This window comes from Chaetodon trifascialis, chromosome 3 (genome assembly GCF_039877785.1).
Source record: "Chaetodon trifascialis isolate fChaTrf1 chromosome 3, fChaTrf1.hap1, whole genome shotgun sequence".
Classification (NCBI taxonomy): domain Eukaryota; kingdom Metazoa; phylum Chordata; class Actinopteri; order Chaetodontiformes; family Chaetodontidae; genus Chaetodon; species Chaetodon trifascialis.
This window is the reverse complement of record NC_092058.1, coordinates 17,670,934-17,684,057: the sequence shown is the minus strand read 5'-3', so window position 1 is coordinate 17,684,057 and position 13,124 is coordinate 17,670,934. Positions and strand designations below refer to the sequence as shown.

The 13,124-nt window shown below is 44.0% G+C and overlaps 2 protein-coding genes across 4 annotated transcripts in view; both read right to left on the bottom strand.

The window, feature by feature from the left end:
* The window catches only part of LOC139328890 (RNA-binding motif, single-stranded-interacting protein 2-like), a 152,480-nt gene that overhangs the window by 57,847 nt on the left and 81,509 nt on the right, over positions 1-13,124 (bottom strand). The gene's annotated exons all lie outside the window — the stretch shown is intronic.
* Positions 1-13,124, bottom strand: part of rargb (retinoic acid receptor, gamma b) — a 36,015-nt gene that overhangs the window by 3,225 nt on the left and 19,666 nt on the right. For all 3 annotated transcript variants that reach the window (XM_070958952.1, XM_070958953.1, XM_070958954.1), the window contains 6 exons: positions 2,859-3,007; positions 1,247-1,388; positions 972-1,135; positions 648-824; positions 256-460; positions 11-169 (listed from right to left, as the gene is read on the bottom strand). In XM_070958952.1, coding sequence (XP_070815053.1) covers positions 11-169; positions 256-460; positions 648-824; positions 972-1,135; positions 1,247-1,388; positions 2,859-3,007 — 996 coding nt within the window. The remainder of the gene's footprint in view (positions 1-10; positions 170-255; positions 461-647; positions 825-971; positions 1,136-1,246; positions 1,389-2,858; positions 3,008-13,124) is intronic.

Below are 13,124 nucleotides of genomic sequence, written 5' to 3'. Positions count from 1 at the left end.
CTCAGCTGACCTTTGGTGCTGATTCCTCGGAGGTCTGTGACTTTCATCAGCATACGGGGAAACATGTGAGGCTTGTTCGGACGTCTGCGGCGGGTGTAGATCTTCAGAGCCTCTAGCAGTGGCTCCTGCAGCTTGTCCACCTTCTGCGGCTCCTCCAGGTCCATACGGTCTGAAGCAAAGGCACAAATTTGAAGAGGTAAGGAAATGTGAGCAGTTCGTAAGCTAACGGCAGCATGCTAGCAGGCATTGCCTCACCTCCGCAGATGAGGCAGATTGCACTGAGTAGGCCTGTCTCTGTGTCATCCATCTCCAAAGGCAGCAGCTGTCCTGCGAAGGCGAACACCAGGTCTGTGAGAGGACCGAAGCCAGCGTTATGCATCTGGGTCCTGTTGAGAGTCAGGCCATCTGAGAAGGTCATCGTGTCCTGTTCTGGGGTGTAGCGAGTGCATATCCTCAGCATCTAAGCAGGGATGTAAAAGAAAAAGTGGGCGATTAGTAAAATGAAGATGGCAGTTGTTCAGAATCACAGCTGATTTTTTTAGGAGCAACAACAACAAATCAACAAATTAAGCAGCGTGACAAATGAGGAAGCATTAGGGAGGTGGAAGGGGAGACAGTTAAGAGTACTAGGAGCATGAGGTTGGTACCAGGATGTCCAGACATGCAGATTTGAGGAGGGTGATCTGGTCAGCGATGGTGAGTGTAGTGAAGCCTGGTAGCCGCTTGGCAAACTCCACAATCTTTATAATGCACTTAGTGGACAGCTCACTGAACTTATCCCACAGGCCCAAGTCCAGCTGCACTCTGTGGTCAGCACTTGAATTCTGGGAGAGAGAGAGAGGGACACTTCTGTGGGTCTGTGTGGCTGTGCAGAGTCCGGTCTGTGTTTGTCCTTCTAGCAAAGCGGTGAGCTGATGCTACTGTGGAGTGTGAGTGTTCAGGGGTGGATGTGATTATCTGTTAAAACTCACTGTGGTGTATTTTCCTAGTTGGCACAGAGATGGAAAGGTCTCCTGGTGAGCTTTGCTGACTTTGTTCACCAGCTCCTCCAGCTCTCCACTCAGCTCATAGTTCTCCGGCAGCACCACCTCCTCCTTCACATCCTTCTTCTTTTTGTTCCTGTCATTTCGCACCGCTGCAGGGAGACACAGGCACAAGATACACACCCCACGTTAGATTTTTCTTCATACTTCATATAAAGAAATTCTTTATAAAGAAATGACTGAGGCCCATATTTTCTCCTCACCTTCTTTGGACATGCCAACCTCAAAGCACTTCTGCAGCCGACAGTACTGGCAGCGGTTGCGGGTCACTTTGTTGATCTGGCAGTTCTTGTCTCGGTGGCAGGTATACACCATGTTCTTTTGGATACTGCGCCGAAAGAAGCCCTGAAACGGATAAAGGAAAAGGTGTCATGCACTGTTTCATGACAGGAAAAAATGCTCTCAGTCAGATCTCAGAAAAGTTTTTCGCTGCTAGCAGAGATGGCAGTGTTGGTCTGTCAGTGAGTCCACTCCTTTGGTGCAGACTGAAATATCTCAACAAATATTAGAAAATGCATCCAAATTAATTTGATGATTGCCTCCTTGAGGCTCACATTTGTGGTTTTTAGGGGAATGTCCCAACAGCTATTGGATGGATTGCCACAGACATTCATGTCCACCTCAGGCTGAACTGTAATCACTCTGGTGATTCTTTGACTTTGACTTTGGTCAAAATGTGGTTTAGAGCAGGGGTTCCCAAACTTTTCCAGTTTTCCCCCCAAACAGCATTAGCTTCTGCCCGGGGACCCCATTAGCAAACCCACCGACAATGCTACAAAATATGTAAAGAAACATCAACTTTTAGAATGATTTTCTTAATTTTATTCACTATTCAATAATTATTACATTTATTTAGCATATTAAGAATATTAACGAACATGTTTTCAACACTGTATTATATTCCCACCGAATAATGAACTTTTCAACAAACTGTTGACAGACAAGAACAGAACAAAAGAAATCAAACCTCTCTCAATTGTGTGTGTTCACTATTCAATAATTATTACATTTATTTAGCATAAGAATATTATTAACTAACATGTTTTGCTTTTTTGCTTTTTTTCTTAACTTCCCTCCAATTTCTGAGGCCCCCCTAGTGCCCCCTGGCGGCCCCCACTTTGAAAACCACTGGTTTAGAGTACCTGCGTAGTTAATAACATTCGTGTCATTCTGATGCTAACGTGCCCAAACTAAGATTGTGAACATGGCCAGCATTATCTCAGCGTGTTAGCATTGTCTGTTAGCTCACTGATTCATTGCATGGCTGTGGATTTGTAGTCTTGCTTATTTTTCAATTTCAGAAATGCTCATGAAATAAAGTGCAATACACTTGGGGTGCATTGCAGAAAAAAGTAGCCTACTAACACAGGAATAGTACAGGCTGTTGTCTCACATCGAACTGAGAAGTCTTCTTTCACTGCTTCCCTCTTAGCTGTGAACATCCATTTATTGGTCTCTGTACGCAAACTGCATGCACACAAAACCTCTATTGAATGTTCTCCAAATGTTCCACGTGTTCATTTTTTCCACTTCATTTAAGCTCTAAATCTCCACTTCAACAACAGTTTTATTCAGTTTAGATGCTGTAACCATTTGCTGGTCACATACAGTACAACACATTGTTTAGCTCTGTTACATCAATAATGTGCAGAATTAGTAAAGCTACACTAGAGGGCAGCTTAACAAAAGCAAACAGCTTTCTGTGAGGCTCCAGCTGAACATCAGGTTCTCACTCTTTCCCTCCGTTCACTGGACGTCAGCTGTTCACTTCATACGTGTGCTGTAAACTCTTCATGTGTCTCTGGCTTCGCTTACCTTGCAGCCCTCACAGGAGCTCACGCCATAGTGATAACCAGATGACTTGTCCTGGCACACAAAGCACGGCTTGTAGACACGAGGAGGAGGAGGAGGGGAAGGAGAGCTGGGCACCATCTCCTCTGAGCTGGTGCTCTGGGTCTCCACCGCTGTAGAAAGAGAGAGAGAAGAGAAACATTTAAGGTCTCTTATTATATCACAACATCTTGTTTACCTAAGTTTTTAAAGTCTTTGAAACTGTAATGAAAGCAAATACAACAAATGATTGAGAGAGAGCGGTGGACAAATAACCCCCAGCCCCATGCAGGCCACCCCTTGGAGCCAGAAGGCAAGCTCAAAGGCAGACATTTTTAAGAGAAAAGGGAGGGGGGACACTGCTGATTGACAGGGACTTAAAAGAGACACAATTAGCTGATGGCCAGATGGCCCTGCTGATAAAATGCTGATTGGCAGCTGAGATTTGATTGGCTTCTCCATTTACTGGTGAGTGGGGGGAGCAGCATACCTCTGTTGACTTTTTGACTGACATCTGAATTTTTGCATCTGCTCTGTGTGCGTGTGTGTGTGTGTGTGTGTGTGTGTGTGTGTGTGTGTGTGTGTGTGTGTGTGTGTGTGTGTGTGTGTGTGTGTGCACGCTCACAGTTTTATTTGAAAGGCTGTCCAACCAGACCTGCCTATATACCTCCAGCCCCATGTGAACAAACAGAGGCGGGATGTTTATGAGACACGGCTGTCTCCCTCTGCTCCTTCCCACTGTCTCGCTAAAGAAAATGACACACTGTATAACACCATTTGCTGGCCACAGGCAAAGGCATTCAACTGCTGCTAATGAAAACGCTCAGAACAAACAACGTGAAGCAGGCACAGGGGCGAGCGCATCAGTGGATGAAAACACTCAGATTAGAGCAGAGAAAGAGTGAAACAGCAACACGCCTGGCACACATTTGAAGGTGATGACTACAGAACAACCAGATTCCTTCGGACATGCCTTTCAACTTTCACCTTCAGTCACCCCAACTTCACCTCCCTCTGCCCATTCCCACCCCCACTCCCTTGTTTCCTGGCCCTAAATTCCTCAGTGCAGGCTGGACAGGGTTTAATAGTTGCCCAGGCTCATAAGCGGCCCTATAAAGGTTGTGTCTGGGATGGGAAGGAGGCCCCCGGCCAGGCTGACGGCCTCTTTATTGGGATCCAGTCACCTTGGCCAGCTATTCACATCAACTGCTCCATCCTTGGATCCCTTCCTAGTAAAAATAAAGAGTCTGGGGTCAAAAACCCAAAGTCACAGCCCCTCCTGCCACCTTCAATGGATAACACAGGACTGAACCAAATGTGGCCCCCACCCCACCGCAGCAACCCCAACCTGAACCCACAGCTTGTCATTAACAAGAGTGGTAAGGTTTCAAAAACAGAGAGGCCAAGGCACAAAGGAATAATCTAATAAAAACACAGAGGGAAAAATGAAAAGAGAAAGAAAAGGAAGAAAGAGGTGAGTCCGAGGACAGAAACTTCCCAGTGGCCGAGAGGTTAAATAAAATCCTGACCATTTAACTTTGACCTTGACTAAGGAAGGCCATTACTAACTACATGACCAGCAGCTCGCTTTAAAGTTCAACACTGCGCTTAAATATGACACAGCGTTGGACAAAACGTGTTTCTGCACAGCTGTTCATCAAACAATAAATCACTGTTATTTGATAAAAAGAGGATTTAAGAGACATAAAACTTTGGTTTTAACTGGACAATAGTATATTTTGTATTGATCTTAACTGGTCTAACTGGCTTTATACACAGTGACATATAAGGGGAAACCATTTCTCTTGTGGGAACAATCTGAAATGGGACTACAAAACACACAAACTGGGATCTCTACACACAACTGGCCATTCTTTTGTTGATGTCGTGTGTATATAAATCTGAACATATCTGTTCCTTCAAAGTCCCAGCGTGAGCTCAAATGACACTCATTTCATTTTTAACTTGCATATAGAAAATATTCTCAACACACTGCAATTCAAAACATCAGTCTGTAGCAGCTACATGACAATAAATAGTTCTTCTATTTCCCACGTTCAATTTATAGCAAACAAATGGCCGCTGTTGTAAAAAACTGGGTCACTTGGTGCTTTTCACTTTCACTTTCTAATACATGTATTTTTTTCCCTGTTTGTGCATTTCACAATATTGATGTTTGACAGTGATGTGCACGGCATGACAAAAAGACAGAAGAAACAGCACGTGTGTCATCAATATCTGCATGAAAACACATCTGGAGAATGACTTGTAGGCATCTCAGTAGCATTCATTTCTAATGCTGTGACACTTCATCACAAAGGGTGCTGCACTTCTGTAATTTTAGCACTATGCTGATTAATTGTTCACAGACACAATTATTTTTCAACTGGAAGAAAGAAAAAATAAGCAGCGACAGGCCAAAGAGCACATACAATCAATGCTGATGCATTAGGAACGGAAAAAAAAGACCATTCCAGCATTTGTTTTATGCGCTATGTGACCCAAGTCTTCAAGAATGCACTGAGCCACTCCAGCTTCCAGTTTCTCACTAATCAGGATTTGCTGCTTTTCTTTGTCTACTTTGACAGTCAATGGAATATATTTGAGCTTTGGACTGCTTGTCGTACTAAACAACAAATAATCTAAGAGAGCACATTGGGCTTTGGGAAAGTATGACTGGCATTTTTCGTAAGTTTCATAAACAAAATGATGAATTGAGAAAGCAACTGACAGAGTAATTGATATGTAAAATAACTGTTCGCTGAAGGCCTGGAACTGATGATTTATTTCGTCAGAGAGATTATGAGATTATCAGTTCTGCCAATTTCATGTACTTCTTGCAGAAAGGTATGCAGACGTGTGCAGGAAAAAGAATCATGTTTCACGTACATTTATGAGTAAACAAAGAGCTGCCTGTTAAGCAGGGGGTAAATACTATTATGTAGAGCCCAGGTGTAGGAGGTGGAGGTGAGAGGGGTGGAGCTGAATGAATGGCACTGTAACCTGATCACTGTTTTCTGTTTATATAGTAACACTGACAATGTAGAAGTGGCCCAGACAGAACAAGTGGAAAAATAGCTCCCATTGAAACAGAGAAGCTGCATGTGGCGCCAGGAGAGATGCAGTGACTGACACTGTCTGAGGGTGGTGAGAGCGGGCGAGGAGGGATGGGGGGGGGATTTACCTGGAGTGGAGGGAGAAGGAGAGGAGCCAAAAACTGTCAGGAGCTGTCATCACCCTGAACTGAGCTCAGCCTCAGAGCCCGGGCTTGAAAAAAATACCTCTCTCGTCTTCACCTACAGCTCACCTTTTAGCGTGTCACAACATCAATTGGCACACCTCTGCCAGACGCAGAACAGACCAGATGACTCGTGTGAATCAGCCTCATCTCACACGCAGCTCACACTTTAACTATAACATAAATGTAAGCCGCCACTGGACAAAGAAAAACTGGAGCGTTTCTCGTTGTCTTCATCATTATATTCCATCACATATCCAAAAAGTCCCTTCTGTTCCATCACAATTGAATTCCTTCATATTACTTCCCTTCATCTCCTCATGTGTCGGCCTTTCCCATCCTCCCCCTCTCCCATTCACTCAGAGTTTGTTGTCAGATCAACACATCCCTGTTTAGACAACAGAAGCTCCTCTGAAAGCAGAGACCGTCCTTATCAGCTCGGCTCTGATGCCTGAGAGTCTTGAAGCACGGCAGTGACACGGAGTGTTTGACTAAACCTTCATTGTTAAAACAATATCTGATGAGAATTAATATAAAATTTAGCAACATGGCGTCGAGAACAGCAGCAGCTCATAACGCACACTCTGTCCCAAACCCACTGTTAACATATGTACTATACTATTTCTTATAGTATACTGTTGGCCAATTAATATTTACATTTCCTCTGTGCATTGCAGGAGAAGAGTGTCCATCAACAGCACACTCAGAAATCTGTGTTTTTTCATCCGCATGCTGACAATTTTGACTGTAGTTTACTTTGTTGCATCTTCTCTAAACTTATTATTTGTTTGTTTTCTTCTGTGTGTATGTCTGTCTGTCTGGCATCTGTTCGGGCTGAGGATGCTGATGTTTCAGCAGCACAGAGCTGATCTGTCAGTCTGTATTAACACATGCATGAGAATGAAAGCAGTGATTGACACCATGTGTCGCTGAGCTACAGTTGTCTACCTTCGACAGGCATAATAGTGAACACAAGCACACAAGCGGAGTGAGCATGTAGGCTGCTTTCCACTGATAGGGAAGGTGTTTTTTCATTACTTTTGGAGTGGCTGTGTGGTCGACACATTGTGACATATGGCCTGTAGGGTCCGCGGGCCTGGCTCAACCTGCCAACATCGCACATCTCATTGAACTAGACTTTGGCTCGGGGGCTCCACAGAGCCTCACGCTGGAGACGAGTGGATGCTAAGGACTGCGGTGTCATTGCAGAGAGTTTAATAATGACTAAACTGCGCCTACAGTATTTTTCCATTTGTCTTGTTTTTGAGCCAGACCACAAAGTTGAGACAAAGCCCAACACATATAAATATAAAAACACAATAAAATTCAGAAGACAGTAAATGTGCAACTATGACTCATATTTCTTTCACCCCGAGTCCCCAGAAGACTAATTTGGATGACAAATTCAATTTTTACACAACTTCTCGCCTCACAAATTGCTCAGCAGCATGCTGAGGAATGTGCGTGCACATGTGAATATGTGTGTGTGGGCCGCTGCATGGGGCCACAGGTCAGATGGACCGTGTGTGAGGGTTTTCAGTGCCACTTTGAGTGCGACAACATGCGCAGAAACAATGTGAGGACAGAGGGGGAGGAAACCAGTGGAACAAATGTCATTCGTCAGTAAAACGCACATTAAATGACTTAGTTAAGATGATTTTTTTTAGTATAAAACACATGCATCAAGCTTAAAACGACTGCCCTGTGTTGTAATTCATGAGCAGAGAAACGGTGGGGGAGAGGCAGGACTTAAAATATGCTGAGCCAGTAATTACCACGACAGCAGGGAGGAGATGGGGGAGATCTGAGTGACAATCCCTTTCATCAGCTGTTCTAAGTTCAATACCAGCGTTCCCCCCTTCCCCAGGCCTCCCCCCTCTTCAGCCCTCACTAATAACCCTCTTCCCCCCTCTGTCCTCTCCTGCCTTCCTGCCCTGGCAGGAGGAGGAGTCCTTCCTGTCATTGGCAGCGCCTTGTAAAGGAAAGGCTGTGAACGCCAGGCTACTGTCCAGGAGATGGCTCCATAAAAACAGCAGCAAACACTTAAAAAGGAGGCAGACACACATGTGTGCACACACACACACACACACACAAACAAACAAACACACAAGCAAACAGTGCACAATGGCACACACACTCCCACTCACACACTTACAAAAAGACAAATCCTGGACGTATCGTCAAACCTGCCAGCTCTCACACAGTTGTGAAGCTTGTTCTGCAGTTTCAGATGCACTGCAGAAACTGGGCCAAAAAGAGCGTAAAATAAATCTTCAGGAAGTCATATTTCAAACTCACTTGATCTTGACAGTGTGCTGTTCAAGGTGCGACTGAAGACAAAACCTGGAAAACAACATTGATGTAATATTTCAGGGTCTTTTCTTCATGGTCATGGAGTTCAGCTTTGTCTACAGGGTGCGAGGTGGGGGGTGTGTTTACGGGACAGGTTGTTAAATCTGGGTTTGTCCCTCCCATTCATCATCATACATACAATACACCCTTTCTTTTTTATAACAGCACAGAGTCAGCTCCCACCTCCATACTGGGCACCATGAATGCAACACTGCAAGCCAACATGGCTTTTCACACACAGCTTCCGCCACTGAGCTCAGTGTAAACCAACAGGCAACGTGGAAAGATCTGCCATGCTTTAAAAGCATTTAGGTACGAACATGACACTGAGACGAAAAGCTGAATCTGCTCCATTATTGAATCACGATGAGCCAGTTATGCTTTTATGCCTGTTTCATTTTAAGTTTACAAGCTTTTTTTAGCATTTGGCACACTGGAGGATATCTGACAAACAGTTTAGTGGACATATAAGATGGTCTTTTTAATTCAGGCTAAGCTCAGCCAAAGTTAATTGGATGTGGTGGAGACATGGCTGGAAGCTGCGACGCCACAATCGCAAGCTGGAACACAAAGTCACAGAAGATGTTGTCTTCAAGCAGTTTGACTCAGGAGCCAATCAGCAGCCTAGGATTGTCTTTGCTCCTGAAGCTTTTATAAGAGTGCTGTAACTGCAAAAATATGCCTAAACATTGTGTTGAATAGGCTCAGTCTGATGTACTCGTCTCCTATTCATCACCTGCAGTATTGACCATGACTGCGTTCCCGACAGATGAGCCTGTAGGTGTTCAGAGTCAAAGGTAAACTGTAACCTGATTACTCTGAATAACCAGATTAGAGTAATAATTTGATTACAGTGTTTGCATGATTCACAGTAACCAACTAATCTGACATGACATGGCCTGTTTGGTAAACTTGTTTGTGACCAGAGAGAGAGAGAGGTGTGTGGCTTTCTGCTGGAAACGTCTCACTGGTGCCACATAAAAGGCAGAAAGAAAGAGGACACTGGACGTGTGTGTTTTTGGAGCATTCCACAACTTTCTCCGTCTTCAGCGGCTCCTGTTCCAACCTGTTTGAAACGTGTTGCTGACATCAAATTCAGAATAAGCCTATTTTTCTTTTTTTTTAAATTCTACTTTTCTGGAATCAGGGTTGTATTTAATCTTGTTATTTCAAGTAAGACAACCTGTTTAGGCTTATGATCAGAGTTTTGATGTAGCGGCACTATTTTCTCTTTTATAAATTTACCACAGTTGAGTTAATGTCTGTGTAAAATCAACCCTAACCCTATAAAAATTTTCAGAATTTTCCAAATGTTAACTGTGAAAAATTGTTGTTCTGCTGGCATCAACTAAAGGAGCATCTCAAACATTTAACTGGTCCAAAATTAACAACAGCAACAATGATTCAATTAATAATAATATATAACATATATCCTAATTTGAATTTCTTATCATGGCTTTTAGAATTGCTCTAATTTGGCTATTATTTAACTGTTAAGTAAGGAAGTAGTACATGTAAAGATATTTCACAACAGCCACATAACTTCCGCCGTCACACACTGGCTGAACTTGTATTTCCAGGTTCACAGAGTTTGTTTAGGCTTCATGGTGAAATTTCTTCCCCACCGGATTTGAGAGATCGACGGCATTCAGGAAAGACAGCCCACAGGCGTCACGAGTCGAGAGCGCAGGCCAGCGTTTCATGACCCAGTGACACAGATTACCTCATTTTATTAAAAAGGTTGTTAAAACTGGTGCAGGTACAGCCAAAATGATTAGAAACAATAAATAATTACACGCAACACTTCTAGTCCAAGAAATACAGCATGCAGACATTCCCTAGAAATCCTTTATCTCATAATTGAGGCACATATCTTCTGTTGTTATTGGCTTCTGGCAGTAACAGCATCCCCACTGTATCACAGCTCTAATACGTAGCTGTTCTCCTATGTGATGATAGGAGTTCAACTCGCTTTGAAGCAGCCATTTAAAGAGAAGAGGGTGCCAGAGAAAAAGGAGATTATCACTGAATGAAGAGGAGAGCTTTTCCCCTCCAGGCCTGAAACACCAAGATACAAAGAGGCGGGGGTGTTGGTGGTGTTGGTGGGGGGTTAATCCCAAATCTCAACCTCCGCTCCTCTTTCAGTCCTCATACCCCTACACTCCACCTAATCTCTTAATTGACCCTTTGTAATTGTAATTGAATCATTAAAAGTTCTTGGTTACTCAACACAAGGCAAGTAAGATGAGCCATGAGTGAGCCAAGAACACACACACACACACACACACACACACACACACACACACACACACACACACACACACACACTGATGCACACTACTGGAAGGGAAGATCAAGTTTAGAGAGGGGAATCTTCAAAAGAGGAGAAAAACAAATGTCACGCAGAGGAGACACCCCCCCCACCCCCGCACAGGAGGCAGTGACAGAGCGAGTGGACAGACTTTGGCATGTCCCCGCTCCCTTTAATGCCTCCTGACGTTGAAACAAAGGAAGGCAGAGAGGTGCTGAACTGCCTCACATAAAGAAAAAACACAGGAAAAGATGACCCCCACTTTACGCACACACACGTGCGCGCGCGCACACACACACACACACACACACACACACACACACACACACACACACACACACACACACACACACACACAGGAGAGAAAGCTTGTGTCAAGAAGACAAGGAGACCAAAATGCTCTGAGGAATTTAGAGCCGCGGTGTCCAACAGTTCATGTTCACTGAAGGCAAACTTTCAGTCACTTTCCAGAGACGGCTGGTGATCGTCTTTGCAGATGTTCGTGGCTTTACGTTCATTCACTGTCCACTTTATTTAATAGTGAAAAAAGTCAAGTGAAAGCAGAGTTATCAATGTCAAAGGGTCAGCAGGGAAATTAAAGAAAGGTGGTGAATTCTACAGCAGTAAATGGATGAGACTCAAGAGGTTAACCACAGTATTGCCTGTTTCTACTGTCTGAGTCTGACTGATATTATTCACAATGTGAAATCTTGGAATGAAGAGCTTTTTAATCTCCACTGAAAATAAACTGTTTTAAAGATAATAGAGTACCAGCAATTGTAGAGCAGAGTGGACAGAACATAAAAATGAACAGCACAGTCAAAGTTACGCGTCAGGCTGCAGCCGTTGTTTTCATTAGCACTTAAACTGCCAGTTATTTCAGGTTCATTTATTAATCATTTGGTCTGTCAAATGTTTTTTCAGAGCACAAGACGACATCTTGAAACATCTTGCTTTACTGTCCAAAACCAAAAAATGGTCAATTTCAGTGATGAGCTGTCCATGATGTGAAACAGGGAAAAGCAGCAAACCATCACAATGGAGCAGCTGCAGCCAGAGAGCAGAGTAAGTCTGAAAAATGACTTCAATGATAGCTGCCATTTCTTTGTCTGTCTAATGAGTTATCAATAGATCGTTTCAGGGATCTGCAGTCCGCCAGTTCAGTCTTCAGAGATACTGGCTGTATGTGTTGGATAGAGAAATTAAGTCATGAGGGCCTGTTACTGTCCCTTGACACTAACGGCTTCAGAGGGTCAGTCAGTGAACATCCTCTCAGTCCCTTCACTCCAAGCTGAAGATAATGTGCAGACATGTGCTTTCTTGGCTGATCCTGGACCTGCAGCCCTCACAGCTACAGACACTAAACTGCTGATTTTTATACAAAGAAAAGCTGATTAAAGAACATTTGTGGACATTTGTCTCTCAGGGTGGCATCTGGCGGAGCTCCTTAGCGAGTTGAAACAGGCCCTGCTGTGGTGTTTGTCATCCTGACTGCTCATCCATCATCATTAGTGAGCACTGAGGACTCCACAGTGCTTGATGCCTGGGTATCTAAATACTGACTGAAGATAAATAGACTCAAGGTGCTCAGTGGGGACATCCCAGCCCGCTGGAGCACAGTGGAGGTGAAGCATTTTGAAAAAAACAAAGCTCTCAGCTCGGTGACACATATGAATAGACTTCAGCAGGTCCACTTCTATAGATAGATAGAGTCAATGTTTGATTTTCCAAGCCACAAAGCCAAGAGTAATCAAGGAGTCTGAAAGTGGACTCCATGACAAAAGGTCTGCTTATTATTATGCCAGATAGATCATATTTCCCTCATTTTTCCACGCAGTGTTTGTCCGTGTGACTGTTCCTGTGTGATGGTCTGTTTTTTCTAACGCTCTACCTGATGTAATCTGTGCCTCGTCTACTCAGGTCTTTAGAGGAGCTGTCAGAAGAATGTCTCGGAAACAGGGAGTGCTCTTGAGTCAGTGATCATGGCCACTTGTCATTTTCCTCTGAAGAATTCTGCTAAAATTAATTTGAGTATCTCCCTCCTGTTGCACCAGCATGAATCATGACTGTGTACAGATTGCTCACAGGGTGAAACGGCTCTCGGCCCATTCATATCCTCATTTATCTTTATCTGTTTTCACCCAGCTGTGGCTCTGCTGTGTGAGTTCACAGGCCAGATCACCACTGTGTGATTTCAAGGCCTGCTCGCCTTCAATCTGTCAGTGCTGTTTCTGTTTGGACGTCGGCGGTTGTTGTTTTCTGGACACATCGCCGGGTCAGGTCCCCGAATTGTTTAAAAGAGCTGTCAATCATGTGAAGTCATTCATAAAGAAAACAAACATGATGATGT